Source organism: Melanerpes formicivorus, unplaced genomic scaffold (assembly GCF_026170545.1).
Source record: "Melanerpes formicivorus ecotype bairdi unplaced genomic scaffold, bMelFor1.0.p_v2 SCAF_5, whole genome shotgun sequence".
NCBI classification, from domain to species: domain Eukaryota; kingdom Metazoa; phylum Chordata; class Aves; order Piciformes; family Picidae; genus Melanerpes; species Melanerpes formicivorus.
The window spans coordinates 32,081,518-32,107,336 of record NW_027142357.1 but is presented as its reverse complement, the minus strand read 5'-3'; the positions used below and the strand labels follow the sequence as shown (position 1 = coordinate 32,107,336).

The 25,819-nt window shown below is 43.2% G+C and overlaps 2 protein-coding genes across 6 annotated transcripts in view; both read left to right on the top strand.

Moving 5' to 3' along the window:
- The window catches only part of ZNF148 (zinc finger protein 148), a 45,548-nt gene extending 35,930 nt beyond the window's left edge, over window positions 1-9,618 (top strand). For all 4 annotated transcript variants that reach the window (XM_068139041.1, XM_068139042.1, XM_068139038.1 and 1 more), the window contains one exon: window positions 123-9,618. In XM_068139041.1, the coding sequence (XP_067995142.1) occupies window positions 123-1,712 (1,590 nt within the window). In that variant the 3' untranslated portion in view covers window positions 1,713-9,618. The remainder of the gene's footprint in view (window positions 1-122) is intronic.
- Window positions 9,619-16,026: 6,408 nt separating this feature from the next.
- The window catches only part of SLC12A8 (solute carrier family 12 member 8), a 62,968-nt gene continuing 53,175 nt past the window's right edge, over window positions 16,027-25,819 (top strand). The window contains exons 1-4 of one of the 2 annotated variants that reach the window (XM_068139035.1): window positions 16,037-16,063; window positions 17,888-18,031; window positions 21,375-21,596; window positions 21,741-21,887. In XM_068139035.1, coding sequence (XP_067995136.1) covers window positions 21,528-21,596; window positions 21,741-21,887 — 216 coding nt within the window. In that variant the 5' untranslated portion in view covers window positions 16,037-16,063; window positions 17,888-18,031; window positions 21,375-21,527. Of the gene's footprint in view, window positions 16,064-17,887; window positions 18,032-21,374; window positions 21,597-21,740; window positions 21,888-25,819 lie in introns of both variants that reach the window. The other variant, XM_068139036.1, reaches the window with a different exon arrangement.

The window sequence follows — 25,819 nt, the reverse complement described above, 5'->3', positions numbered from 1 at the left end:
CCCCTCATCCTATCACCACAGGCCTTTATAAACAGTCCCTTCCAAGCCTTCTTGTACTGGAGGTGCTTTTTATTCTAATACATTAATTTTTCCATAATAATAATGACAATAATATTTTGCAGTATTTCTCCAGAACTGACCGTGTGTTGAAACATAAACGTATGTGCCATGAGAACCGCGACAAGAAACCGAACAGAAGTGCCACCAAAGTTGGCTTTTTGCCATCAGAGGAAGATTCTGGTTTCTCCACGCCTATGAAAGACAGCTCCTTGCCAAAGAAGAAAAGGCAGAAAACAGAGAAAACAAAATCTGGAGATAAGGAAAGTATGGATAAATCAGAACAGAAGAAGGACAAAAATGACTATTTGCCTTTGTACTCTTCCAGTACTAAAGTAAAAGATGAATACATGGTAGCAGAATACGCTGTTGAGATGCCGCATTCTTCGGTGAGCGGAACGCACTTAGAAGAAGCAAATTCTGGAGAAATACACCCACCTAAGCTTGTTCTCAAAAAAGTTAACAGCAAGAGGAGTCTGAAACAGCCACTGGAGCAAAGTCAAACCATTTCACCTTTATCTACATATGAAGACAACAAGGTTTCGAAGTACGCCTTTGATCTTGTGGATAAGCAGAGTTTACTGGACTCTGAAGGTAACGCTGACATTGATCAAGTTGACACATTACAGGAAGGGCCCAGTAAACCTGTGCACAGCAGCACTAATTATGATGATGCAATGCAATTTTTAAAGAAAAAGAGATATCTACAAGCAGCTACTAATAACAGAGAGTATGCCTTGAATGTAAGTACCATAGCATCTCAACCTTCAGTAACACAGGCAGCTGTGGCAAGTGTCATTGATGAAACCGCTACAGCCTCAATATTAGACACACAGGCACTGAATGTTGAAATTAAAGGTAACCACGACAAAAACGTCATTCCAGATGAGGTACTGCAAACTCTGTTAGATCATTATTCACACAAGCCTAATGGACAACATGAGATATCTTTCAGTGTGGCTGACACTGAGGTGACCTCCAGTATATCAATCAATTCTTCTGAAGTATCTGAGGTCACTCAATCTGAGACAGTTGGAACAAGCTCTCAAGCTTCCTCATCAGACAAAGCTAGTATGTTACAGGAATATTCAAAGTTTTTACAACAAGCTTTGGACAGAACTAGCCAAAATGATGCCTATTTGAACAACCCGAGCCTTAATTTTGTGACTGATAACCAGACTCTTACAACACAGCCAGCATTTCCTTCCATGGAGAAGGTCTACACATCTATACCCGTCAACAGCTTTCGATCGGGAATGAACTCTCCGTTAAGAACAACCCCAGACAAGTCTCATTTTGGACTAATGGTTGGTGACTCGCAGCACCCTTTTCCCTTTTCAGGTGACGAGGCAAATCATTCTTCTTCCTCCTCTACACAGGACTTCTTGGATCAAGTAACTTCTCAGAAGAAAGCAGAGGCACAACCCGTTCATCAAGCATATCAAATTAGCTCTTTTGAGCAGCCCTTTAGAGCTCAGTACCATGGGGCAAGAGCTGGAATATCATCTCAGTTTAGCACTGCCAATGGACAGGTGAACCTTCGGGGACCAGGGACAAGTGCTGATTTCCCAGAATTTCCCTTGGTGAATGTAAATGATAGCAGAGCTGGGATGACATCTTCACCTGATGCCACAACAGGCCAGACTTTTGGCTAAGAAATCTTTGTAAATAATATTGGCACTTTAGAACACGTTTGTCAGAAGGGGGTTGCTCTGTATAAGATGGAGTTCTGTACAGCTTTTAAGAGCGCTATGTTAAAAGCAAGCTGATATTAGCAAGACCAATAACTGCTTCTTTCTTTTTTTTCTGTTTGTTTTGTTGGGATGGTTTTTTTTTGGGGGGGTGTGGTTGGGTGGGTGGTGGTTTGTTGGGTTTTTTTTTGGTTGGTGTGTGGGTTTTTTTTTGTTTGTTTGGGGTTTATTTTTGGTTTGGTTTTGTTTTTTCGCTTAGTCACCAGTCATTGAACTGCCTAATATTGGTGCCCCTATCAAAGGCAGTTTATTATTCACTTGTTTGAATCCAGACAATATTTTACCTTCTATGAAATTTTAAATAAAATCCCCAGGTAAGACTTTGCCCCAGTTTCCTTACTGGTTTCCTTGTACACTTTGGGAGGACAGTTTATTGTCTGATCCTATTCATACTGTCATTTCCAAGCTTGTCAACAAGCATAGTCATTGCTCTTCAACAGGGAATCAACATGTACTAAACACACAGAATAAAAACTTAAGTTTCAAAGTCAAGCAAATACGGCTTTGAAAGATGACATTTTCTAGGAAAATAATCTTTCTTCCATCTCTCTCAAAACCAATTTTAGACCCTGTGCCCTTTGCTCCTGCTTTGCATTACCTTGAGTTGTGTTTGGAGGCAGAAATGAATTCCTATAGACTAACTACTATTTAAAAGTCTAATTAATTTAAAGTACTTTAAACACTTTTTTTAAGCAAAATGCCTAACTGCTAAAGCCTTTACTTCATTCCTGAAGTAATGTGTAATTTCTTTGTACAGCTGAACCTAGATGTAACTTTTTAATGACTTTTTCATACGCAGATATCAAGATTTTGAAGTTTTAGTTTAAAATACTCCGTAGGCGACATTCCCGGTTGCATAGTGCTTACACAAACTGTGTATTCCAAGATGTAAAAGCTTAATTGTACCTTACCTTACATACTCATGATGATTAACATAGAGCACTTAGTCAACTTGATAGTTTTTGATTTCTCAAAAAAAAAATAGAAAGAGGAAAAAAATCACTTTTTTAGGTTTGACACGGTTGCATCATTCTCATCTCATACAGCTCCGGTAATCCTTGTCGATTTACTCGAGACTGGCTATTTTTAGCTTCTCTAAAAACCCGTTTGCATTCTTTGCCTAGCATTTTGGCAAGTCAGATCATTAAATGTATTGAAGCATCCCTGAGAGCTGAAGAAGTGGGCATTCAAATTACCTATCTTTTGTTTTGTTTTGTTTTAGTGTTTGCTTAGTGAAAGTCATTAGAACTTTACCAACCACAATGAAAATAAGGCTAGCGGACAGGATTTCTTCCCTTTATTTTTCCAGCCTAAGCGAGAGCGATCCAGCAGTTTTCGTTGCATTTCACAGTATGAATAAACTACAAAGTTTATCCCTGTACCATGAATATGGGTTTTTTTAATAGTACTTTGTCTTGAAGTATACAGTATGGTACGATAAGTAGTTCTGTGTGCATTTTTAAGGTGGTAAGATTTGAGTAGCATAACTATTGTGTAGTTTAATTTTAACAAGTTACAGGTTTTTTGAACTGTATGTTCATTCTATTGCACCTTCCCTAAAGGGACACTGTCTGGTAGTTTAAGGCAGTTTAAGCCTGATGTAGGCTGATTAACCAGGGAAAAAAGGAAAAAAAAAGCAAAACAAACCCACACACACATGTCTATGTATAGGTATGTATGTATATGGTGACTTTTATTTTAAAGATAGGATTGCATACATCCTCTGACAGCACTATTGCTAGCTGGTATCTCTCAGATGAAGCCATCAGCTAGGAGAAAAGACTCTGTTTCTAGGGGCTAAAATACCTCCTGTCTTTTAAGAAAGGACTTGAGCAGGACATACAAGAGTTCCCACCTCTTTGCAAAGCAGTAGCAATATTTTTCCTAACTTTCTTTACTAGGAAACTGATCCCACTCCCTCTCTTTTTCCCTTACGGTAGCACGATTACAGCACCGACTTCACTTGGTACAGCTGAGGGAGAAAGTGCATTTATTATCTGTAGCTTGCTCCTTATGTTAACAAAAAATACAACTGATGTAAACTCCTGACTTAATACTTCTGTATAAGAAAACAGGTTCTGGTTTGATCATTGGCCCTGTGTGTAATACAGGAAGCTGTTTCGGCGTGCTATGATTAACAAGCAGTGTTGTCTAATATTTGGCCCCATGTTAAGAAGAATGAACATCAAGGGAGGAAAGTAAATTCCTTATGGATTATTAATGCTACATGTAAAGAAAATTCTTTGAAAGAATATTTTTAAACTGATTCATGTCTCTCTGTTGTTTTTCTTTTTCCTTTATGGTCAGTTTGGTTTTTTTTGACTTGTCATTCTATGTTGCACAGACATCATACATGTAGGTCTCTTGTATCCCAGGAAGCCACCTCTTGTAATGCTTGTTTTGTTTTCAGTGTTTCGTTTTCATGATGTCCTAGCTTCTGCTGCCTGGATAATACTGTGTTGGCGTCTTTGTTCTGATGTCCTGCTGTTGCAAGTAGATGGCCATTAATAGTGCTATTTGTTAAATACAACAAGCAGCAAAAGCCAAAAAAAGAAAAAAAAGGCTAAATTAAAGGCTAAATTATTACTGCACTTCTCTGGCCCCGTAGGGAGATAAGAGGAATAAAGCCTCCCTCTCCCTAAGGAGATTGACTCAGCTTTCTTTTAAAAAGTGAATACATTGATACTCAGCTGTGAGAATGTTATGAGGAGTAGAAGAGGGCAGCTCTCGCTCCATGCCGTCCTCACACTTGGGTACCACTGTTTGGGAGTGTGAGAGAGGAAGTGATTGCAGAGAGTGAGGGGACTTGTCTTCCCTGGAGCAAAGTGGGAATCATCTGAAGAGCTGTTATTCCTTATGTCATAGCGCAGTCCTTAGCCTGCAGCTGAGCCATTGCAGCTTGGCTCTGTGCCTTAGGAGAGGTTGTGAAGTCCCCGTCCAGCCCACAGGGACTATCTCATGGGGTTCTCCCACATGTACAATGAAAGCAGTGGTATGAGTAGTTGATCCACTGGTGCTTGAAGCTTTCTCTGCTTCAGATGTTAACCAAATATACTGCAATGATTTCCTGAGCACCTGCTTTTTTATTCTGGAATCAGTGTTGATGTAGTTCTGGGAGGTTTTGACTGTGTGAAAAGCTCTTGCTTGCTAAACAATTAGATTATTTAATAACATTTCCCACTGCTCATGTTTTGCTGCTTTTGTTCTGCTGCAGATGCACACTCTTCATTTTGATTTGGTCAGTGTTGATTTCTGTTTGTTTTCCATGTATGTCTGGTAAAAAGCAACTTTGTTTTTGTCTCCTGTCTTGTACTGGTACTGTTCAGTCGGTCAGCACGAGGTGAGCATTTCTACTCCACACAGCTAACAACAGACATTCTTACATAGAGGTCATGCAAGCACTGAATATGTGTGTGTGTGCAAGGTGGAATTTTTTGGGGATATCTCCTAGTGATAGAGCAATGGTAATTTTTTTTTTAAAAGAGGAATTTGCTGGCATTTATTACCAAATTTTATATATATATATATATATATATACACAATACCTCTGTGTGTGTGTGTGTATATATCTATCTTCTCTATCTTTGCACATATTAATAGGCCATATTTGGGTCCTGAATTACTTGACAGTGTCCCTTTCAGCATGAATCCTTTGATATGTTTTACCATTAATATAACAGACAACGAAGGAGTCAGCTTGTAATGGTATACTAATAGGCATTTGCATTTTCTTCATTTGATTTGAGAATGAATTAATCATAAATTGCAAGGTTTGGGGAGAAGGATTAACCATGTGTATTACTGTATGTTGGTTTACAAGTAACAACAAACGATTTAAATTGGACGATAAAAGAGCTCTGTTTATGATCTTGTGTCTCCTAGTGTTGTCTTTAGGAAAACGGTGTTTCAAGAAGAAAATAGGACAAGGAAGTATTCACGTGAAATAACACTTGTGTTATTTTTATATTGTACTTGTCAGGTTTTTTGGATAACTCTTTGGGAGCTTTTCGTTGTTAACTGAGAAGTACAGTAAAATCTTGCTAATTCGCTGACCGCTCATCAGGGCATCCACTAGGTTTATACATCCCCCATGGTCTCTTCCCCCCTACCTCTCTGCAATGGTCTAAAAAAGTTCTGTAGCGAGGTCTCCTATTAGTAACACTGTACTACTTCACCCAAGTATACTACAGAACCATTATGAGTATACTGGGAGCTACAAGAAGTATTGAAAACTAAATTACAGTTGTCAAAATAAATGAGCAAAGTACCTTCTGTGACGTGACATCCTTGCTTCTATTGCCTGCTTCTTCACTGCTTTCAAAACTGTCATTTTTAAAAGGGTTTCTAAAGGCACTGCTGCGAATTATTGGGGTTCTACTGTAACTTTGGAAGTTTGAAGTATTCATGTTCTCCAATGGAAACTTTCCACTTGGACATATACGTGGTATCCCATGCTTGTTCAAAGTGTTTTTGTAGTATTTGCATCATATGCAGTAACTCTTTGAAAAATGAGCAAGAATATTTGGATGAATCCTCTCCTGAATTTTGCATCATTGGATTACTTTATGTATGTATATTTCCTACCTAAATTTTCCTGGGTTTGAGAGCTTCGATTCATTTTCATTTCTTTTTAGTAATTATTATCCTTTGCTTTCTTGTTTCAATACCATTACAAATTGCCGGGGAAATCCTAATGCTCCTGGGAGTCCGTTTGGAAACGTTAACAGGCAGAAGTAGCTTCTGCAGCGGGTACCAGTACACATGTGAACTTTCAAATTGCATGGTTGGTACTGAAGCAAATGTTACAGTTTCCTAGTGTTAAAATGTTTTACTCCACTGAAGCCTTGTAACTTTGAAAGTTCATTCAGCTTACGGTGATGCATGTTTATGTTAGGCGTGTAATGCATTTAGCTAAAGCTCACTTCGCAAAGGACAAGTACTAGGAAAGTATTACTGCTAAGGAAAAGAAATGTCTTTAACTTAAAAGTTTTTAAACTTATCTTCAGTTTTAAATTGCTTGGTGTCAGGGAAATAAAAATTTGCAGCCGCTTTTGCTCTACTCTGCATATAAAACCTTGTTTCCTTTTTAAAATGACAACTTTTGGTAGGAAACACAAACCGAGGCAAGCAAACATTTCTAAGAGTTGTTTCTTGCTTTCCTTAATCCAATGGATGGAAAGGTAATATTGTGTAAACAACATTATTTTATTTTTTTATGCAATATCATGCTGTAAATATGATTTATCAAATAAGGATGTACCTATGATTGAATCTTTGATTCTACACAGCTAGAGTTTATATATAAATATAAATGTGTCTTGACAATCAAGGACTTTACGTCAGTCTTCCTTTATAATGTTTCTTATTGTTATGCATTCCATTTGTTTGACTTGAGTATTTGTATTGTCTGTAAAGTATGTAATGTTTTTATAGCTTGTTTGAAACAAACAACCAAACAAACAAAAAAAATCAACAAACAAAAAGCCTGTAAATACCTACGAACTAATGACAGTACTGCTCTGTTGGAAGGCATATGATGATGTACTGTTTGTAAGCAATAATACAGGACAGTGCTGACTTTACAAGTAGCATAAGGAGAAGTTCCAAAAAAATACTTTTGGGAGTTAATAGCCTTGTCTGAGTTAATGAATATTCTTAATCTTCTTCTTCTTCTTCTTTTTTCTTTTTAATAAATAAATTCAAATGTCCTCCTGCTGGAGTATATAACATTGTTTACACAGCACAATTTCAGTCACAGAGGGGACAGTCTTTAGATCTATGGCTTCATCCGTACACCCTTTGAGTAAGAAAGGAATGGCTTGGCTGCACTTCTGCAAGATGAGGAAGACTGCAAAAGTTGAATAGCTGTGTCTCTAAGGGATGAGAGATACTATTCTGCTTCTGTGCTGAGTCCTGACAATTTCTCTACTTCTAAGTTTGGAGTCTTTAGGTCCTGATATTAAACTGATGAGCCTTGGGCCTCCGGTAGAAAGGAGTAGTTATCTTCTTATTTCGTATGCAGATAAACAGTGAACAACTTACAAGTCACCTCTTCATGCGAGTTGTGTATTTTTCAAGTGACGAGCTACGAGATGGATTTATTCTGATACATAAATATCAAACTTATAGTTTGAAGTGAACAGGTGTTAGACTGTACAGAACAGCGTAACTATTTGAACAGTCACCACTGCTTTAGAACCACCCCCCCCGCCCCGTCCCCACCCCCACTCCCAATTTATAGATGTATATGACCTACATTTTATAGAAAAGGAAAAAAAAAAAGTTTTTAAATGCTAGTCATTTATATAATATGTGCTTTGAAGGATTTGCTAGTCCACTTCTGTCACTTTTAGTACACTGGTATCTTTTATATGTAATGTATGCTTTTTATTATTGTAGTAAAGCATTTCAGTAGGAGGAATTTTGCAACAGTACGAGGGGTTGAAATTTTCATTGTCAGAAATGAATTATACTGGACTTTGTCTGTGTAATTTTTGTCTTTCTTTTTAATGCTGTCCGGAAGGGAACTTGGTATTCAATAAAGCAAGTGACCTCCTTTTTATTTTGAAGGCATACTATGTAGTGCTGAATCGGATCTGGAAATGTGATGAATTCGAGGGTAATAGAAACGAGTACAAAAATTCTAGTGTACAGAAGAGACTGTGTTACGAAAAACCCGATGATCCATAGCGGAATGCTGTTACAGTCCATTTCTGATAGAGTGTTATTTTCCTGAAGTCCATATGCCTTCTTTGTATTTCAATTATTATTAATAATAATAATAATAAACAAATTCCATGCAGATAAATTTAGGGTAATAGGTTGATTTCAATGATTATGCAGTATTTCTTTATCCTATAATCTTGAGTCCGTCCCTTTATCAGGTAAAAGACCATAGCCCCAATTCCATCAGTAAAAGCGTGTAAATAGGTGAGAGACGGTTTTGTAGGAACCTAAAGAAGTATGAATTTGTATATTCCTTTATGTTTCTGACAGAAATCAGTATGTGAGTCTTTATTCCTGTGAAACGAGGAATTTCCTGATACCAAGAGCGAGTGTGTGTGCGTGCGTGCGTGTGTTTGGGTACACGAATGCCGTTTGGCTCTCACGGCAAAACTGATACAAGCATCAAAGGATTTAATGTAGTTCAACACGTGACTTACATTTAATATGTAAAAGAAATTTAAATTTCATAATTCAGGAGAAAAAAGAAAAAAAAAAAAAGAGACAAAAATAGTTTTGCAGGAAACAAAACTATTTGGAATAGCAGGCTTGACCAAATGAAATCTTTGGTTAAACTTGATATATATTTTAAATGATTCTATTTCTGCCTTTTTATTTCTACCCTAGAAGCAACTTTAAACTATTTTGGGAGTTAACTCTTCCTGTTCATTTGACTGTGAGTGTAATTTATATCATGGTTTACAAATTGTGGCATGAAGGATTGGATTGGTTTTTTTTATCTGTATAAAAACAATGAAAGATTGCTTTCTTTCCTTTTTTTTTTTTTAATATACATAATCATGGTGAACAATATTGTATTCCTAGGATTGATTTATTCATTAAGTGACTTAATGAGTTTCATCACTTTTGACATTATTGTTTTCTTATGGTTAACTTAGTCTTTTTGGGGGGGGAGGGGGTTTATAACGCCCTTCTGTGTATTGTGATACTAAGGGAAGTTCTGTTTTTGCTTTATTTTTAATTAAACTAATAGTTTGATAATTTATATTTGCAAATGATGCATTTTAAATGTGGTCACTTGCTGTTTGGAAAAAATAAAAATATAGAATACTGTTTTCTGAATAGACTTAGCAGTATTTTTCATGTTAGCTTGCTTCAAAGTCTGCTTTCTTTAGGGGACAGACGAAGGCATACAAAGATGCGCATCGTGCAGGAAACAAAGCGAATGCTTCCAGCAATTAAAGGAAATACTTAAGTACTTAATTTGAGACATGCAAAAGTATACTGGGGTTTTCTTCCCCTTTGGATCTCCTCTTTGCCTCCTTGAACTGTACAAATCAGAATATCTAACCTTAATTTTAACCCTGATCATTTTAGAAGATTACGCTGGAGTCACTTTAATAGAACCTCCCCCCCCCTTCTCCCCAGTGTCAGACCAGCTTTCCTTTTGTGATGCTTGTTTGGACTGGAGGGAATTTATCTGTGCCAGCAACACTTCATGTAAGTGAGAAGCGGGATTTTGTTTTAATCTGGGTTCTAAGACAGGTGAAATTGATCAGTCAGGATTCCAGCTCTTCTGGACAGCAATATGCAATGCGTGCACCACACCAGTTTGTGGCAGGTGGTACATGGAGTATTTGTTACATCAGTTCTTTTCTGTTAGTGAAGCAAATATTTCAAAAATACTGAAGATCATCACATTTATGCACTTACAAAACCAGAAATGTGGCCCATAGCATTAGTTATTGATAACTGGACTTTCTCACCTTCATTTATTAGTGTGCTAAATGCATTGTTCTCCCCAAATCTTTTGGTAGGGTCCCTTCTGAGAAGCACTTCATTTTTGTGAAATGCATGGGTCTGTTGATTTTACTTTGTGTAACAAGCTGTGTATGAGAGAACACTGTAAATCGTGCAATACCTTTTAAAGAGAAAACCCAGTGAAGCTCTGCATTAAGACTTGAGCACTGCAGAATGAGCTGGGTGGCTCTAGGATGTCAGGGGCTCTGCTCCGGTTAGGTACAGCCCTGGTCCTGGAGCCTGCAGGGGTCACCAGCTGGATGTCCACCAGCATCTTCAGAGAACCTGTGGGCAGCAGTGCTAGCATGAAAGAAGCTTTTCATCTGGCCTTAGCCAAATGCTTCTGAGGATGTTGTCTGAATATGCGTGGTGGCACAGGAAGGGCCCTCAGGAGATTTGTTCTTGCACCTTACTCAGGGGCCAGCAGCCCTGGCAGGGGTGGCCGCCCACAGCCGCAAGGTGCTAGCAGATTACATGGGCACAGACATTCCCAAAACTGCCTTTAGGGAGGCTGCCCCTTACTCAGTCCCCCTTGGCTGTGGGAGGCCATAGGCATTGCTCAATGCCTTTACATGCCTCTGAAGTACGGAGTGAATACAGCAACATGACTTGGTTTCAGTGCATATGTTTTAATACTGTTTTTTAAGGCAGTCTATCAAGAACTTAACGTGGTATGTTATCATCCAGCCAGCATGGTAACTACTCCTCATGGTTTCAAGTTGAACAGCTGTAAGTTGTGGGTGCACTGTGCAATATGCCTGAGTAAGTAGTGTCTGTGTGTCCTCACCCACCCTGCTTTAGCCTAGTCGTGGTGAATGACATTAGTCACACAGTTTGATTTAATTATGCAGTGGAAATAAGAAATAAACCCAGATAGTTTCTCCTTATTTGAATGCCATGCTTGAAATTGTCAAATAGTAAAGTGCTACTGAAAAGAAGATGTTTTTTCAGTATTTTGATGTTTAAAAGAATTGCCATAATCTACATTTTGTGCTGAGTGAGGAAAAGCAAATCCATTAAATTAGTTGGGGTTTTTTTTTTCTTTCCCCTCCCGAAGGAGAATGAAATAATTTTCCATTTAAAAGATTGGTATTTGCTTATTTAGAAGGCTTTAAAAAGAATTAGCTCTCTTTCTGAAGTTAGTATTTTTCTTGCACTGCCCAGGAGACACAGCAGGAACTCTTCTGTAGCTCCAGGATAGGCAGCATTCCATGAACGGAGAGAGATTTGCAGGTGGATTGGCTTAGGGAGGCAGTGCAGGACCATGGGCTTTCTTCTGCATTGCACTTACCTAATACACAGGAGATAGTTTCCTCTAGAATATTGTTTACTATTTTGTCTGCTTTAGTTGTCAAGATATGAAGTTTAAAGAAGAGAGATTTCCATTGGAAGAGGGGGTTAAATGGAGTCCATGTGTGCTGTCCTTTCAGAAGCCAGCAGCTCTGCCCTGGTCACTCAGGTAAGTCATCTCCTTCCTTCCCCTTTCACATCAGGGCTGCTTTTTGGGTTCATAACATCCCTGCTGCAGAATCTCTTCTCCTGGGTGTCCAGCACCAGAACAAGAGGACACAGTCTCAAGATGCACCAGAGGAGGTTTAGGCTGGATGTTAGGAAGAAGTTCTTAATAGAAAGCATGATTGGCCATTGGAATGTGCTGCCCAGGGAGGTGGTGGAGTCACCATCACTGGAGGTGTTTAGGAAGAAACTGGATGGAGCGCTTGGTGCAATGGTTTAGTTGATAGTGTTGGACAATAGGTTGGACTCGATGATCTCAGCGGTCTTTTCCAACCTGGTCTATTCTATTCCTATTCTGTTCCTATTCTATTCCTATTCTATCTGCTCCAACTTTTGAATTTCAAAGGTAGTCGAATACATACACGTATGGGCCACTGGCAGAAGTGAAATACAATGATTTGGTGAGGTTCCATCTTAAAGTGTGTGTGTGTATGTGTATCTTTTGCACTCTGGCCAACTACATTGCTTTTGCCAGTGTTGGCAGCCAGGCACATCATGCAAAAACCATGGGATCCAGTCCCTCCCTCCATTATTTGTGATGCTGATGTTTGCTGGTTTTTTGTGCAAGTAGCTGCTTTCTTTTCTGCTTGGAATCCATTTCCCTGGGCACATCTGTGTTTTACACAGGAGATCCAAGGCATGTTGTCGATTGGCTTTTGTTTGGCCTATGATTTTCAAGCCTCTCAGATAAAAGAGCTTTGTGCTGGTCTCTTTTGACATAAGTCAGTGTGTTGTCAGTAGCTTGGACATAGCTGCCTTCATTTAGAGGAGGTAATTAATACCTTCTCAGCTGCACAGCCTGAGAGAAGCAAGCCATGGCAGCTTACACAGCTATGGGAGTGCAGGCTCTGAACTGAACAAATTTTCACTTTTATTTGCATATAGTCTTTTTTTTTTTCATGGTTTTGACATACCAGGCCATCTTGATCCACACAGTCCAATCAACCTGATTCTCCCTCACCTCCATCTGGTTGGAGGCCCCTCTTATTCTGACTGGAATCACTTGCATCTTGTGAAGATGGTTTGGGAGTCCCTTCAGGAGGACCAGAAGCAGTATCAGGTTGTCTGCTCTTTTTTGGTGATTTTCCAGTGGAAACTGAAGCAGCATTCTTCAGGGAGAATTTCTTTGTAATTCGTGTGCTCATGCAGCTAGGACTGAAGTGAGTTTTCCATCCCACTTCCTCATGTCTTTCCTGTGCTCATGTAAGTAAAACCACAGGGTACACTATGGTGTGTGCTTCCCAGATTCTCTCCCTTGGACAGGGAAGCACCTGCTCATCATGGCTGAAACACAGGATGATACAGCTGGGGAACAGAACATGTTCTCTTGGATTTCCTTGACCTTCCAGGACAGTTCCTTCACAGCTGAAACACAGGGCTGTACAGAGGAAGAGAGACTTCCCTCATATTGCTAAGGCCTGCTTGTCATTTCATCTACCATTTGTTGTTGGCCATCTTCCAAGGCCAGAGATAAACACTGAGTGACCACCCTTGGCTCTTTCTTGTTCCTGTGATGACCTTGATTCATCCTCATCCTTTGCCAGATGAGTTGCTTTTCTTGTACTTTCCTTTTACCATACAAGGGCAGCTGATACTGGCACAGGCTGGTTCTCTGGTGCAGCTGCCATGCCTCTTGGCGTGTCTGTAGGGCTGGAGACCTTCTCTTGCCCCTGACCGTTCTGAACAGTGGTGAGAGGGGTTCAACAGTCATGGACAGGCATCCCAACACATCTCAGTGATTTCTCTCTCTCGGGAACTTCCAGGCTCACAACATACTTCTTCCAAACATTTCACCATCGTGTCAGGATTTTGCACTTACTCAGAGTGCAGTTTATTGACAGTCCATGCTCTGTGTGTAGATGGAAATCAGCTTGCATGTTGCTGTGTTTGGCAGCGGAGGAAGATGGTGGTAAGGCATGTGCTAATTAACAGCCATTTTACTAAGAATCCCCAGGATTCTTAATAAAAATAGGTATCCATGGGATGTCTCTAATCTGCAGATGTTTTAAATATGCACCTTCTCTTGCTGACTGACCTCTGTGCTGCTACTCTCCCTGTATCTCCATTTGCATCTTTGATACCCCTGTATTTTCCACTCATCTGTTTTATCCCACTTAATCTTTTGTTACTTCCTTCAGTCTCTCAAATCCATCTCCAGACTCCATCCCCTGGAGCAGTTTCCACTGAGTGACACCATATGGACTATCAAAAAATCCTCTCAAATCACAGTTCAGAATGTCTGATGCTCAGGTCTGTCAGGCTTCAAATGGTCCATCTGACAGTCCTGAGGACCTTGAGGGGAAGAATTCCTGTTGCTCTGTGGAACTTGTGGTGTTGATTGCTAGCTCTGAAAGCACCCAAGAACTGGACTTTGAGAAAACAACTTTAACTCTTAGTGACATTTGTTTCCCTCCTTTTCCTTCTGGTAGAGCTAAGGTACTCAGCATAAGGAGAGAGAATTTTTAATGAGGCCTTTAAAAAACCTTTCTTAAATGGTTTGCGATGCTTTTCCTGGCAGGTGGTGTAGCCCTTGAAGCAGTGTGGAGGAAGGCTGGTGGCTGAGCCAGCTGTGAGTCATGCAGCCATCCCGAGCGTGTGTGCTGGGGCAGTTTACACCATTCCACATCATCAAGTATTTGTTATGAGTAATCCAAGTTAGAGCCGCTTCCCTGGCGTTGGGGTTACCTCCTTATCATCAAAGCCTGTGCTTTAAAGAAAGTGAGCTGCTTTGCACGTGACTGCCACCGGAGGAGTGACAGTGGCCATCAGCCTCCCGCTTTGCTCATGTGCCGAGCCTTGGAAAAGCGCCGTGCTCATCTGGAACGCAGGCAGCCCTGCTGAAGGAGCGCTGCCTGCCGGGTCCTCCTGCCAAGGGGCAAGACGTTGAATGTTGCTGTGACTTAAATAGGAGCAGATGGAGACCAACGCTGAGCACTCCTGAAAGTCTGTTTTAACAGCAGTGCTTGGTGATTTTAACCTGTCAGTGTGGTCTCTCAGCTGGATTTCTGCAGTTGTTATTTCCAGTGGGATGCAGGATTTCCTGAAGCAGTGGTCAGCGGTAGGAGGTTGGCAGTGGCAACCACTCCAGGAAATTTCTTCAGCTCTTGCTTAGCCCGTGTATGCATGTGTAGGGGCAGATGTGCCTGCAGGCTTAGGCCTTAGTGAATTAGTAGCTTTTAACCAGTGCAACAAATCAGAGATACTCATTTAATTTTTTTTCTTTGGCCCTCAGGGTGAGAGAATCTGGTTGAACCTGTTCCCTGGTAGTTGTAAAGAGAAGGGAGCTGGAGGAGAGCTTCTGAAATATTCCAGGAATGGGATATCTGGAAGAGATATTTGCTGATTTCCTCAGGCTTCCTCCTTTGAGAAGTCCTGGTGCTGGTCTCCTCTGAACTCCTTTTCCACCACTGACTCATTCTTGCCATTTCTGCCCAAGAAGTAAGGGCTTGTTTAAACTTTGTCTCTGTAGGATGCTCTGGAAAATCAAAGTGGCTTTGTTAGATTACACCAATGTCTCGTGTGGATACTTCATTGAAAACTAAACCAGCCCTAACTCATTTTGGCTTACCTCATTTTGGAAGTAAATGAAGTCAGCGAATGCTTCTGAAGCTCTAAGGAAGGGTCTACCTGTGGGTTTGATCCTGTGTACATTCAGACTATCCAAAATTTGTGCCTTTAGTTCAGATGGAGCTTTGGCTGCACAGGGTCACAGGGTTTCTTGGCAGCCCTGACCAGGGAAGTCACGCTGCAATGAGTTCCTATTGGAACAAGGTTGCAGCCGCTCCCATGGTGAATGGGATGCCGTTTCCCTGCGGCCGGCAGCTTTTCCTCCTGTTGAAACTGAACAGCCTTCAGTTCATTAGTATTTTTATTGTCAGACTCCAGAGACTATCAGATTCAGTGCAGGTCTGCTCCTACGCCCGCGTTACCCGGTCCCCCACGCCCGGCGATGGAGTGCCGCTGCCCAGCGCCTTGGCACGGCCGCGCCTCCGCCCCGCCTGGCAGGAATAACCCGGCGCGTCCCCCGAGTGGGAACGGGTCGGGACGAGCAGCCAAAGCCGCGCCGGGGGGTCCAGCTCCGGGCCCAGCTCTGTAGCACGGCCCGGCGGGCGGGGGCAGCGCTGCCCGGGCAGACGTGGCAGGCGCCCGGGGCCGGCCCCCCCCCGGGAGGCGGCGCCGCTGGAGAGCGGGCCGGGGGCGGTGGCGGCGGGGACGAACGGACGGACGGAGGGAGGGGAGGGCCCAGACGCCCCCAGGTGAGTGGGGACGGGGCGGCGGGGACACCCACAACGGTGCCGAGCTGGGCTGGGGACAAGCCTAAGCGGCGGGGGCACCCCGGGGACTGCGCAAGTGGCACCTGTCTTGGCTTGGCTTTGCCCGTTGCTCCCTCCGGCTGGAGTGGTGCGGCAGCTCTGCTCGGGGAGGTGGGGGAAACGGACGAAGGAAGAAGTGAAAAATAAAAACGAAGGGGGGAAAAAAACACAACCAAAACAAAACAAAGGAAAAAACCCCAAACAACCACAAAGTAAGGCAAATAAAGGCAAAATTAAAAAAAAAGCAAAAAAAGAGGCAAGCAAAGCAGAAAGAAAACGACGACAAACAAAAGGGTAAAAAGGGGACTTAAGGGGGGGAAAAGGGAAAGAATAGGAGGCAAAAGGAATGGAAAGAGGGGAAAAAAGGAAAAGAAAAAAAACAGAGAAGAGCAAGACCCTCACAAAAGGCAAAGCAAACATGGGGGGAAAAAAAAAAAAAGGGTAAAAGAAAAAAATAAATAGGAAATGGGGGGAGGGGGGTGTGTAAGGAGAGATCTAAGAGAAGGAAAAAAAAAGGGGGGAACAAAAAAGAGGAGGAAGAATGTGCAGGTACCGGGAGCTTTTCCCGGGAGGGGCGGGCGCAGCCCCAGTGTAGCTGTGGCGTGGCCGGCCCGGGCCGCAGCCCCATCAGGGCCGGCGGCGGAGGCGGCAGGTGTTGGCACCGAGGGAGGTGTTGGCACTGGCGCAGCGTCTGCAGAGCCGAAGCCGTCAGCCCGCAGCAGGGAACGAAAGCCCGGGTGAGCCCGGGCTTGTTTCCCACTTCCCGTGTTCCGCAGCGTTCCATAGACTGCAGAGGGACGCAAATACAACACAAGTTGGGTGATTGTCCTGGGTATGGCAGGAAACGTGAATGACCAAGCGCTCGTTTGCTGGTGTTACCTTCCTGGCTCTGATGACTGCTTTATTTGCCTTTAATTCCTGCCTTCCTCAGGGTCCCCTAAATTATGTGGTTTTGAGAACTTGACCTGGAGAGGAGTTGAGGGGATTTATTAAAACTTGAGGGAGGGAAGCTTGGAAGTACCTCCTTTGACAGGGAGGGAGGCTTTGGAGGTCATGGGACCACATGCAGTTGTGTTTGGGAAGGCGTTAACCTTTCCTCCCTAAAACCAGCCAGCTGTTGAGTAGCCGAGAGCAGCGATGCTTAGCTCAGAAATGGCTTTAACATGACAATTATTAAAATACTGCTTTGAACGGATGTAGAGGGCACTGAAATGTCACTTACCGGGATATGGATTTGTAATTAAATAGAAAAGTGTGGCAGGAAAAGAAGGTGAGCCTTTGTAATGTTTCTGCAAGGGGATTTGCTAATGCTCTGCTGCTCTCTCAAGTGCTGAGTGGTATGGAAACAACCATTCTTTAATTTTTAGACTGGTTATTGTCTTTGGTTTGAACTTTAGCAAAAGTAATGCTAACTAACTTTAGAGTTAGAGGCTTGCTTATAACAGAGGAGAATGGTGCCTGTTTGGCTTTTTTGGGGAGGCTGGTGTGTACAGCAGGAAAAGCTGCTGGTGACCTCGATAGATAACACCACTCAAAACCACTTCTGTGCAGTGCAGCAGCTTGGAAACCACACTGTGCTGGTAGGCTGCTGTGTGGGACAAGAGGAAGGCTCTTGCCCCAAGGACCAGCTGCTTGTAGACTGTAAACTGCACAATCACTCTCACCGCCCATGGATGAGGACGTGGGCAGCAGCTGTGATGACATGTTTGTTCAGCTCTCACTTCTGTGCTTATACCCCCTCCTGTGTTTGCTTTGGTTACTTCACAGGGCTGAAGGGATCCATATGTTGAGGAGGGATGTAAACAATTGCAGTAAGAGTAATAAGGTACTAGGCCATTGGAAATGCCACAGAGGAGCAATAATGGAGAGGCAATTTCCTGCGATTGCAGAGGAGAGAGATCTTACACCAAGGTGAGCAGGAGGAGGGCTGAGCAGAAAGGGCACAGGAGCAGAAGCAGGAGAGAGGCTTTAACACTGAGAAGAAGGAAGGAAATTGTGAGATAGGGGAGTTTGAATGGCTAGGAGGGCAACACTGTGCAAGGTGAGCTCCAGGTCTGAAATCTGTGTGTGGAACCCTTCTCTCTGTAATATGCAAGTTTCAGATTGATAATCATAGAAGGGTAGAATGGTTGGGGTTATAAGATATCTTAAAATCATCTAATTTCAAGCCTGCTCCCATGGGCAGAGTCACCTTCAACTAGACCAGGTTGCTCAAAGCTCCATCCAACCCGGCCTTAAGCACTTCCAGGGATTGGGCATCCACAACCTCTCTGTGCCACCTGTTCCAGTGCCTAACCACCCTCACAGTAAAGAATTCCTTCCTAATATTTAATCTAAATATACCCTCTTACAGTTTGAAACCTTTACCTCTCACCCTATCGCTACACTTCCTGATAAGGAGTCCCTCCCCATCTTCTAGCCCCCCTTTAAGTACTGGAAGGCTGCTATAAGGTCTAACTGGAGCCTTCTGTTCTCCAGGCTGAATAACCCTAACTCTCTGAGGTGCTACAATCCCTTCATCATCTTCATGGCCCTCCTCTGGACCTACTCAAGTAGTTCCATGTCTCTCTTACATTACTCTATTACACTACAAGTGGACACGGTGCTCCAGGTGGGCTCTCACTAGAGCTGAGGAGGAGAATCATTTCCCTTTCATCTTGCTTGACCTGCTGGTTGTGCTTCTCTTGATGCAGCCCACTATGTGATTCGCTTTCTGGGCTGCAAATTGACAGCTTATACTCAGTTTTTCATTCACTGGTATCCCCAAGTCCTTCCTCACAGATCCATCAAATCTTCCCCATATCACATCAGGCATGCCAAACACGCAGCTTCAGCCACCCTGAGATGGGGCTGCAGGGCTGTAGCCTTCCTGTCCTTTCTTCATTCAGTTGGAACTGCTGTGAAAGGCCACAGTCAATCTATTTCTGAGTGAAATCTCTTGCAAGGAAGGGCTGCATTGAGGAGTCTTAGGAGAATATGGCTATTCAGTTGTAACTATGGATCACATCATGTATCTTCCTTTTGTTTTTTTGATTATTACTATGGCTATTTGCATAAAAAACATGGGCTTTATTTCCTTAGAGTTCATCTGCTCCTGCTGCTTTGGCTCTGCTTGAAGCCCCAGTCTCCCTGTAACAGCAGCTATTCCTGATATTCTAAAGGGCTATTTGCTTTAAAAAAGAAAAAGGGGGAAGGAGCAGCAGGGAATCAGTGAATTGTCGTGGCTTTGGTGGCTCTTAACTGGCCACGTGGACAGGGCAAAGAAAAATCTCCTCTAATGCTGAGCATTGTACCGCAGCTGCAGGAGGCCTTCCGCAGCTGAAACGCTGTGGTGGAGCAGTGGCACCATTGATTATTTATTATTTGGTATTTAAAAGCAGAATAATAAAGGCAGGATGGTGAAGCTACTGATCTGGGAGCTGAGATTCACATCCTAATGCAGAAATCCTGAGTGACCCACAGCAGTTTCTCTGTCCCTCTGCAATAGGAAAAGCACATTGCTGTTGGTTGTCTTATCTCTGTAGCTTGCAAGCTTGAGGAGTCAGAGCTTCCTATACTGTGGCCATGACAAATTTGGTCTCTGGTCTCAAGTAAGGTGTCCAGCCACTGGTACAAGTCATGTGTGATTATGGTTGGTTCTTGTAAGAATGTGAGGTCAACTGGCCAGGAAACTGTCAGCCTCAGGAGAGCCAGTAATCTGGACAAACTACACTTTCCATACCTGTGGAGTGTTTCTTACTCCCCTCTAGCTGCAGCCTTCTTTGTCTCACCTAGGCATGGTGTAGCTGTGCTGATGAATGACCAGAAAGGCTCTTTTGACAACTGGTGTGGGAGACTGTGGGTAACTGGTTGATGGCCATCACAGGACCATTGGGAGGAAGTTAAGACTTCCAGTCAGCTGGAAGGAGGTGTATAACAGCAGTCCTCCACAATTAAAGGGAGACCTCCATATAAAATCTACCTCAATGAAGAAAGGAACCAGCAATTTTGAGTCACACAGAATTACAGAACATTAGGAGTTGGAAGGGACCACAAAAGATCGAGTCCAGCTGCACTGCCAGAGCGCAATCACCTAGAGCAGGTCACACAAGAACACATCCAGGTGGGTTTTGAATGTCTCCAGTGAAGAGACTCCACAGCCTCTCTGGGCAGCCTGCTCTAGTGCTCTGTCACCCTTACAGTGCAAAAGTTTTTCTCTTATGTTTACATGGAACTTCCTATTCTCCAGTTTGCACCCGTCGCCCCTTGTCCCATCACTGGACGTCACTGAGAAGAGCCTGGCTCTGTCCTCCCAACACTTGCCCTTTGCACATTTATAAGCATGAATGAGGTCACCTCTCAGTCTCCAAGCTAAAGAGACCCAGTTTTCATGAAGAAAGACTCCTGTACATTGATGCAGAAGATGTGCAAGCTGGAGCACAGGAAGTTCCATGTTAATATAAAGAAAACCTTTTTCACTGTGAGGGTGACAGAACACAGAAAACAGTCTGCCCAGAGGTTGTGGAGTCTCTTTCTCTGGAGACATTCAAAACCCTCCTGAATGTGTTCTTGCATGATCTACTCTAGGTGATCCTGCTCTGGCAGGGAGGGGGGTTTGGACTAGGTGATCTTTTAAGGTCCCTTCTAACCCTTAACATTCTGTGATTCTGTAATGTGGCTGAGAGCATCAGGAATGCACAGTGTGGGTCTTTGGTGGTGGACACCTTTAGCTGTCAGCTGCTCTGATCCTGTCTCTGTGCTGTACTGGAAGAGGGGAAGGGCAGGGTAACAAGGTCACTTATCAAGTGAGAACTTACATGGGCAAGACTCTAGCCTACAAAAGGTACAGCTGAAGAGGATGTGATCATGGCTGTGATTCGTGGTGCTGGGAAGTAAATAGTCCATGTATCATATGTCACTGGAACATGGGGTGTGCAATGAAATTACCAGCACCAGATTTAAAACCAATGAAAGGAAATGTGTTTTTTTTTTTCCTAGACAGTGCACAGTGAAGCTGTGGAGATAGTGCTGCAGGATGCTGGGGATGCCAGGGATGTGGATAGAGTCAGAAAAGACCACCAAGGGTGGTTAAATGTTGGGCTGCCCACCCTGTGCTGGGAGGGTGCTGGAGGAATATTGCGCTCTGCTTGCTGCGATGTCAGTCTGGTTCACTATCTGCTATGAGCTGCTATCAGCTCAGTCTAGGTAATAGCCTTATGCCTCTGCAAACTGAGAAAGCAATAGCATCTCTCTCCTTCCTTTTCTACTTTCACAGTAAGTTCAGTAAACCCATGAATCTTCTACAGCAGAGGATCCAGCATTGCAGGAATTTGACTGAGGAGATGAGCTGACTTTTGCTTGGATCAGCCTTGCCTGTGGTGGTGTTAGAGCTGCACATTGGGCACCTGGAGGCGACACAAAGGATACGATGTTCAACCTGAATGGCACCAGAAGTGAGGGATATGTCCAAGAGCTGTTTCATGAGGAAGCACAGCAGGTATGTGGGAGAGCCATTTGTCTTCACAGCCCAAGTTCTCATCTGCTGTCTCAGCAGCTGCTGGTGGCTGCTGTTGGTTGCACCCCTTCTGCAGCCTGCGTGTAAAGAATGAGCGGTAGAACCAAAGGCTTTACTTTCCTCCAGGTGTCTCAAATGCAGACCAAGCCCTGGTGGAAGATCCAGCTGTTTGTGTGGGAGCCAGTGCTTTTTGGGACATGGGATGGTGTCTTTACCTCCTGCATGATCAACATTTTTGGAGTGGTTCTTTTCCTGAGGACAGGATGGCTTGTGGTGAGTGCTGACTTGGTGAACGTTTTCCTTCTCATCTGCTTACCTCATATATCCATCACTGCTCAACTGTCTTGGATTCTGTGCTGTTCATTGTAGGCACTGCTTATGTTCTCTGGTATTTTGTAGCATTTCTAAAACTTCCACTAAAGTGGAAAGCTTTGTATGTAATTTCCTAGGAAATTACTCTAGGAAAGAAAAAGGAAAACACAACATCCAACCTTGACAATGAACAGGGACACCCTTGTGTTGTATTGTTGGGACAAAATACCTACTTTTCAGGTAAAGCATGTTGTAATAGTTACAGCTCCTTGGCCATCTTCCCAGCACTGCTGAAGCTGTTCTCTTTCAAATGTGTCAGTGTGGAAGTCCCTTATGTCTTGAGTGGAGAGTCCTCAGCGAGGTGAAGTTGGCATCACTATCAAAGGGACTTTCACATGTGGGTTTAGAGTATTATCTCACTGAGGACCAGAGCCTCAAAGTGTTTCTGCTCCCCTCCTGATGTGACTGCCTGTATTTTCCCTTAAAATGTCCTCTTAGAAGAGGGAAAGCTCCTCCAGGGATGGGTGGAATTTGAGCTTTGGGAAAAGTTCATGTCACAGACACAGTGGACATCTTCCAAAAGGAGCAGGGAGACTCTGTATTGAAAATAGCTTCACTAGATCCTTTGTGGAGAGCTGCAGACATTGTGGTGTTGAAATTGGGATGATTTTTCCAACTCCCTTTTCATCCTGATCTTCTTTTTCTTCCACATCTTCTTTGAAAGCAAATTACTGCTGGAGCAAATGCAGGTAATAATAATACCAGTAAATAAAGGAAAACCTGAAACAGCTGGAAGCTAGCATGAAAGGGAAGGGAGAAGGGGGGCTGTGGGGGGGGTGCTGGCAGAAAGCTTCCCTGACAGAGGTCTGTCATATGTTGAGTCATTCACAGAGTTAGGCTTTGCTATAAATTTCCAGAGCCTGGACTGGCAGTTCCAGGGGACCCTAATCTCCTGAAACATTCCACAACTACTGTGAGACTGCACTACCCTCTTCCAGCATGCATGCATAAATAAGCATCAGTGTTTAATGGGGACTTTTCTTCCCACTTTCTCTGCTTGCTATTGTTGCTGAGAGTCTAGCTTTCCTTCCTGGTCTTCATGTTAACCCTTTCCAGCAGGAGCAGGGAAGTCATCCTCCCCCTGTACTCAGCACTGGTTAGGCCACACCTTGGGTACTGTGTCCAGTTCTGGGCCCCTCAGTTTAGGAAAGATGTTGAGTTGCTGGAACGAGTCCAGAGAAGGGCAACGAAATTGGTGAGGGGTTTGGAGCACAAGCCCTATGAGGAGAGGCTGAGGGAGCTGGGGTTGCTTAGCCTGGAGAAGAGGAGGCTCAGGGGAGACCTTCTTGCTCTCTACAACTACCTAAAGGGAGATTGTAGCCAGGTGGGGATTGGTCTCTTCTCCCAGGCAACCAGCACCAGAACAAGAGGACACAGTCTTAAGCTGTGCCAGGGAAAGTTTAGGCTGGATGTTAGGAGAAGTTCTTCATAGAAAGAGTGACTGGCTATTGTAATGGGCTGCCCAGGGAGGTGGTGGAGTCACCATCACTGGAGATGTTTAGGAAGAGACTGGATGGGGCACTTGGTGCTGTTGTTTAGTTGATTAGATAGTGTTGGATGATAGGTTGGCCTTGATGATCTCAAAGGTCTTTTCCAACCTGGTTTGGTTCTGCTGTGTTCTGCTGTGTTCTGCTGTGTTCTGTTCTGTTCTGTTCTGTTCTGTTCTGTTCTGTTCTGTTCTGTTCTGTTCTGTTCTATTCTATTCTATTCTATTCTATTCTATTCTATTCTATTCTATTCTATTCTATTCTATTCTATTCTATTCTATTCTATTCTTTCTTCAGTGGGAACCATCAGATTGACTGTTAGCTAGCTGCTGCCATAGCCTGGTGCAACCAGCAGATTCTGGAAAAGCCCAAGTCTATGTGTATGCTGTGCAAGTGTGGTCTTCCCCCGCCCTGCACCTTTTTTAACTGAATCATGTTAGATTTATTAACCCTTTTAACCTGAGGGTAAGCTGTTGAACAAAAAGAACAATTGTCCAGTTAAAAGGGAGCATTGGATTGTAGTAGGCTGTGCTGTTGACCCAGCCGGCAGCTGCGTTTATAGCAAACCTTGGCTCTGTTCCCCACTGACCAGATAAAGCCCCTGTCAAAAGCAGTGGGATGCTGAACCAAAATAGGATTTTATGATGATAGCAACATCCTGGATGTGTTTCTGTTGTTTCACAAAAAAAGAGAAAAGAAAAACAAAATCTGGGATTTCAACCAGCCCTGAAGTTGGGAAGCAGCTTTTTAGTGCTGGTGATAAACAAACTCCATCAAGGCTAGCATGACCTCAGAAATGAGCATTGTTGGAGCAAAGCTGGAGAGGAAGGTTGTGGACATGTCCTGTAATATGAGTAAAGGCAGGAGAAGGGAAGCCAAACGTTAACAAAGCACTGGGCACTGGAGGAGACTTCTGATCATACAGCTGGAATCACTGCACACCGGGCTGGGGGATTTGTCAGCAGGGGAAGGTGGGCTGCAGGATGAGGGAAAACTTTTGACCCTGGAAAATAAATTACAGCCATGTGTGAGAGGTTTGGAAGCTCTTGAGCTCAGAAGAGATGCTTGGATGCTTTTGGAGCTACTAAGTGCCTTCTCTTTCTGGAAATCTACCTGAAATGGCAGACTGAATCCTCAAAAATAGCTGCCAACAAGGTTTGTTCAGTGGCTTTTGCTCTTCATCCCCAGTGAGACTATGGCTGGTGCAGCAGCGGCTGCTGGGGCTTGCCCTCCACCCTGAGCAGGAAGGAGTTTTGGTTTCCCCCCACCTTTTTTTTCTCTTTTTTTTTTTTTTAAAGTGGGGCTGAATCCTCTGCACACAACTCCCCTGAGTGCTGGGAGAGTGAGAGCTGCCTGCCACTGGGCGAACGGCCTGCAGATAAGGGCTGGCATGCGCTGGTTTACGAGAGTGTGATTTATCTTCCATGCTGTCCTGCCTTTGGGGTTTTTCTCCTTTGGAATCTCATTGTTTGGGAAGATCAGAGCTTTTAAAGGCAAATGTCCTGAAAAATTAAACATGAGCTTGATGTTGTTGACTAATCAGCTGTTGCAAACCCCAGAGGTTCAGTTTTGAAGCTACTTCTTGTTATGAAAGTGTGTGTGTGTGGGTGTTTAAGCATGTTATTGTAAAGCATACAAATAGGAGGTGATCCCCTGCCTGTGGTGGCTGAGCCATTGTTTGACCTCTTTTGGTCTCTTCTCCTAGACAACCACCAACAGAACAAGAGGATACAATCACAAGCTGCACCCGGAGAGGTTTAGGCTGGATGTTAGGAAGAAGTTCTTCACAGAAAGAGTGATTGGCCATTGGAATGGGCTGCCCAGGGAGGTGGTGGAGTCACCATCACTGGAGGTGTTTAGGAAGAGATGGGATGGGGTGCTTGGTACATTGGTTTAGTTGATTAGATGGTGTTAGGTGACAGGTTGGACTTGATGACCTCAAAGGTCTTTTCCAACCTGGTCTGGTCTATTCTATTCTATTCTATTCTATTCTATTCTATTCTATTCTATTCTATTCTATTCTATTCTATTCTATTCTATTCTATTCTATTCTATTCTATTCTATTCTATTCTATTCTTGTGCAGAAGCCCCGTGTCAGAGCAGAACCTGTTCACGCAAAGGTCTGTCCAGCTCCAGCATGAAGCCAGTCTTCAAAGGGATGCTAATAGGAACTGTAAATTTGGCAATTTCATTAATTAAATAACTAGGTGTGTGTGCTTGTGTTTCTTTGAATCTGTAACGACTCCAGATTCATTGATCACTGTGACTAGAAGCAGACAGGTCTTTTTTCTTTCTCAACAGAGTTGGTGTGAATTGATCTTAATTTGATTGTTTTCTTTCTTTTC